The sequence below is a fragment of the Atta cephalotes genome (assembly GCF_000143395.1).
Source record: "Atta cephalotes unplaced genomic scaffold scaffold00059, whole genome shotgun sequence".
Lineage (NCBI taxonomy): Eukaryota > Metazoa > Arthropoda > Insecta > Hymenoptera > Formicidae > Atta > Atta cephalotes.
Genome location: NW_012130123.1, coordinates 302,495 through 307,236, shown reverse-complemented (window position 1 = coordinate 307,236; position 4,742 = coordinate 302,495). Strand labels below are relative to the sequence as shown.

Sequence of the window (4,742 nt, the reverse complement as noted above, 5' to 3'; positions counted from 1 at the left end):
AATTTGTTATATTGTTTAATATTGAAAATAATCCAATTGAGGTCGAAACTTTCTAATAAACTTTCTAATAAACTTGTGTTATTTAAAAATATAGGCTCATAGTCCTATTTATTAATTTAATTTTTATTTAAAACAAAAATTTCTGTTTAATTTATCTTTTTTTTATCTTTTTCTAATTTTTAGAACTAAAATAAAAATAAGTTAAATCGAGATTAATTTTAATCATGTTTATATAAATTACTCTTTATTCTTTTATAATTCTTAGAAATAGAAAAAAATAAAAAATAAATTAAACTGAAATTATCTACATTAAAATCTAAACTACATTTCTAAGACGTAAGTATATTAATATAATAATTGAAAGACGTAAGTATATTAATAAAGCGACAATCAAGTTTAAAACCACAATAAGACAGATCCCCGTTGCATGCAGTTATTGAAAAAAAGGAAAAGAGATATAATCGTTCTTGGGGAAATTTCCATTATATTGTGTTTAAATTAACAAAGGTCGTTTTCCTGAACTCGCAAAACTTTTTCCATCCTTTTCGAGCGTTCTGAAAAATTATTAAAAAATTATAATCGTGCCACGTGATCGCGCATGTCATCCGCTTATCGCTGGTTCGAGTACAGCCGCGCCTGCAGTCACGGTGACATTCTAACCTCAATTGAGCATTTTCCGAGCAAATCCGTGATCGCCAGAATCTTTTTTCTAGCGTTTTCCGATCACGTTCATGAAGACAAGCAAGATTTTAGCTTTGATGGAAGATTGACGAGGATTATTATTTCTCTTGAGAGCTCGGACTGTTAAATGCTTCAAAATATGAAAATCATTTCGCACATTTCTGATGCTTATTTATCAAGAATTGCCAAGAATCAGTTTTTTGCACAACGCACATTCTCCAACATCTAATAAAAATTCGTGATTAGTTTTAGCGTTATTCGACGGATGCGACTGTCGTACGAAAAAAAGGAAATCAAAGGGAATACCGTGAACGATATCGCGAAGTGTCGCTCATTCGCCTCTTCTTTCCTAACCTCATAATCAGTCCGAAATTTATAGCGCCCCCAAGTAAAACGACGTCGAAGTCGCGAGAAGGGTGCGATACACGCGGCGCGTCGTGTGCTACACGACGATCGACGTTTACGGTCACGTCGACGAGAAAAAAAAAGAAGTACAAGAAGGAAAAGACGAAGGAGAGTCGCAGATCTAACGATTCTGACATTGAGCTTCCATCGTTTCGTTATCGAATCGCACGTGGCTCCAAGGACGGCAACTCCTCGCCGTCCGGATTCGCTTTCTCCTCTTTACAGACTTTTTCAAAATGGCAGCGGCTACGGACGAGCTGAGTAAGTACTCCCGAGAGAAAAAAAAGAGAGGAAAAGAAAAAGAAAGAAAGAGAGAGATGATCTCCTTTATGCGCGATGTATAATAATCGACAACCGGGTCGTGGGTCATGCCATTTGTCCTGAAATAGAGAATGGAGCCAACTTAAGAGGTTCAACGCAAACCTGATTGTCATGCTAGAGAGACGACCTCGGGGAGGACCTATGGATTTCCATCCTTTCCTTGATGCTCCTCCCTTGCACCTCCCCGAACACGTGTCCGCAACTGTCAAATCTCGATACTGTCGTTTAAATCCCATTGACATCCCTGACAATCCCGATTCGACAACACATGATGTCAGCATTTTTTCAAAATGATCTCACGTTCGATTACATCGCTGAAATAAGATCGATATATGAGGGCTATGATCCGATTCATGTGGATTCATGCTCATAAGCATTATTTACACGAGTCATTAGATCTTTTTTTTATGCTACACTAAACTGTATTAATTCTCTCTCTCTCTCTCTCTCTCTCTCTCTCGCCAAAATATCGAATAACATATATCTATAATCTCATTTTAAGTTTCAAAAATATGTATTAGTTCAGCCATAGAAGACAAATCTCTTGTTTAATTTTAATAAATAATGAGGATAAAATAATTCTGTTGTGAATCAGACTGCAATCAAGATCAATTTGTTCTTCTTAAGCCTGATTTCATCAAACTCTCTCAACTTATTCTTTACCTTTTTCTAATTCTAAGAATCTTAAGATAAACGGTAAGTTTAATTGTTGATTAAAGTTAATCTTACATTGATGGTACCGAGCCTTGAACTTTTTGCATTCTCTTTTTTCATTATAAAAAGAGAAAAAAGAAAAGAAACTCTCTCTCTCTCTCTGTGCAAGAGGTTGAGCTAAAAAGAATATGTCTATTATTTCCTATTGATAGATATATAAGATGCTATAAGACATATAAGATCCTATAATAGACATATAAAAGTATGTTTATTATTTCACTTTAATTAAATGTAACATATGATTAGAAATTCTTCTTTCTCTTGCGATCAACTCTGTACATGTAAGAAAGATTGGAGAAATATTAATTATATGCCATAACTTTCTTGTGTTTCATTTAGTTTTACTTGAGCGAGTGTTCCTCCGTCTGGGTTCTGCTGAGACAGATGAGCAGTTACAAGCGTCAGTTTGCAAATTTTTACCTCCTGTGCTGCTCAAGTTGTCTAGTGGACAGGAAGGCGTCAGGAAGAAAGTGATGGAACTATTGATCCATATAAACAAAAGAATAAAGAGCAGACCCCAAGTTCAGTTGCCTGTTGAAGCTTTACTCTTACAATATCAAGATCCATCAGCTAGTTCGTTTGTGATTGTATGTTATCAGCGCAGATCAATTTATGATTTACGAAATCAGAAAAAGACGTCATAATGTATATTTGAATAATTGCAGAACTTTACAATAATATATATAAAGTTAGGATATCCTCGAATGGAGTTGAACAAGCAAGCAGAATTAGTTCCAAGTGTATTAAATGCTATTGAGGGAAAACCATTGTCTCATCAAGACAGGTTTGCTTTTTACAAATTCCTTAATTCTTAATTACTCTTATATTTTAATTTTTCAGAGCTAACGGTGGATCTATTGGATCCAATTAAAAATCTTTTTGTCAAAAAGATTAATTTAATATTTTTATCTTACAATTTTTGATTATTTTTATTATAATATATCTAGTGTATTTATTGTTTTTATATAAGTTATGTTATTCTGCTTTTCTTAATGATGAAATGAAATTAATTAGTGCCTTTTAATTATCATAAATTAATTAAGTTTTATAGAATTAGCATCAGTTTGTACAGATCTTTTCAACTTCGGAGAATTAATAGAATTTTTTATTTTCAATATCAAAAGATTCTATAAATTATTTTTATATATTTATATCGTTATCGTAAACGAGACTTTATTTCAGCTTAATGTTGATCATAATGCCAGCATTAGGACATATCAACATACCAGCAGATCCTGATAAACGGGCCTCTCTCTTAGGTTTGCAAGACAAACCTTACGTGGCGAAACAGCTCATAAATTTTATGCTCGACATATTATTATTGCCATATGGGTAAGATATACGCTGGACAATAGCGTTACTTTTAAATATTTACTTATAGTTTCTAACTGCAATATATAAATATCACTAGATCTGTGGGACAAACGGAAAATCAACAGGGTTCAGGTCAGACTATTGATTGGTCTCAGTTCACTGTACCGCCGGGCTTAAGCGACTACGCGTTCAAAAGAGTAATAGGCGAGAGTCCACCTACAGCCGAGCAACTCGAGCAAATAAAGTTGGGCATCGTTAAGTTCCTCGCTGGTGGATTTTTCCCGGATACAGATATTTTGATACACTTAATCGTAGCGGCTGCGGATACCAGATTCAGCATCGCTAATATGGCGGATTTAGAATTGAAAAAAATGATTGGGTGCGTGTGAAAATTGTCAGAACTTGTTTGGCATAGATCGGAGCTGTGTAATTTCTTCTGTATTCATCCGTTTAGCACATTGGATTGGTCTTCGATGCAATTAGCAGCTCCGCTTTATACATTATTCTTGGGTACCGATGCATTAGCCACGCAAAAAGAGGTAAAACCCGAAATGAAACGGCTACCTGCAAGCACACGAATTCGTCTCAAGCTTTTGCAATATCTTTGTCGAGTGACTAAAGCGGGATTCATTATACCACCGTGTATTCAGGTAAGTTAAAGCAAAAAGTGGAGTTATATATATTACGTAATAAAATTGTCATTTTTTTCTTAGGTTATTTTTGATTCACTCTATGGAAAAAATACGAATGCAAAGTTGAAATCATTGGCGCTGCAATTTACATCAAATATTGTCCAGCAGTAAGTGTTTTATAATTCAGTCGCTATTAAATTTTTTATGTATAGCATTACTGTTTACTGAATATTTATAGATTTTCAACATTTTCAACATTATTTCGCAAAGGAAAATATTGATTATATCTTCTATTCATATGAAACGTATAATTACTTTGCGAATTTTTTGTTTGCAAACTCTTTACACATGTGATATATTATAACTTTGTCTCTCATTATTTAAAATACACATCTTATTATTGTACATATATATAATAAGTTATTCGATTTAAAAATATTTTTTAAGCTGCAGTCTGGTACCATTAACTCGCGTCGCTGGAGTAATCTTGAATGGCATGATAAAATTGATCTCCGAAGGCGATGACATGCATAAACCGATGGCTTATACAGTTATTGGACAACTTGGTCAAAGAATACCATCTCTGATAAATAAAGATTTAAGTTTGTTACACAACTTATTTGACACGCTTGTTTCTGTAAGAGTTCTGTATTATTTCTGTATGATTATTGACAT

General features: G+C 33.8%; 1 protein-coding gene across 1 annotated transcript in view; it reads left to right on the top strand.

Moving 5' to 3' along the window:
• The first annotated feature begins 1,322 nt into the window (after positions 1–1,322).
• LOC105623565 (proteasome-associated protein ECM29 homolog) overlaps positions 1,323–4,742 on the top strand; it is a 10,127-nt gene continuing 6,707 nt past the window's right edge. The window contains 8 exon segments of the mRNA XM_012204954.1: positions 1,323–1,347; positions 2,461–2,708; positions 2,787–2,905; positions 3,304–3,453; positions 3,533–3,814; positions 3,890–4,085; positions 4,149–4,234; positions 4,515–4,704. Of these exon segments, the coding sequence (XP_012060344.1) occupies positions 1,323–1,347; positions 2,461–2,708; positions 2,787–2,905; positions 3,304–3,453; positions 3,533–3,814; positions 3,890–4,085; positions 4,149–4,234; positions 4,515–4,704 (1,296 nt within the window).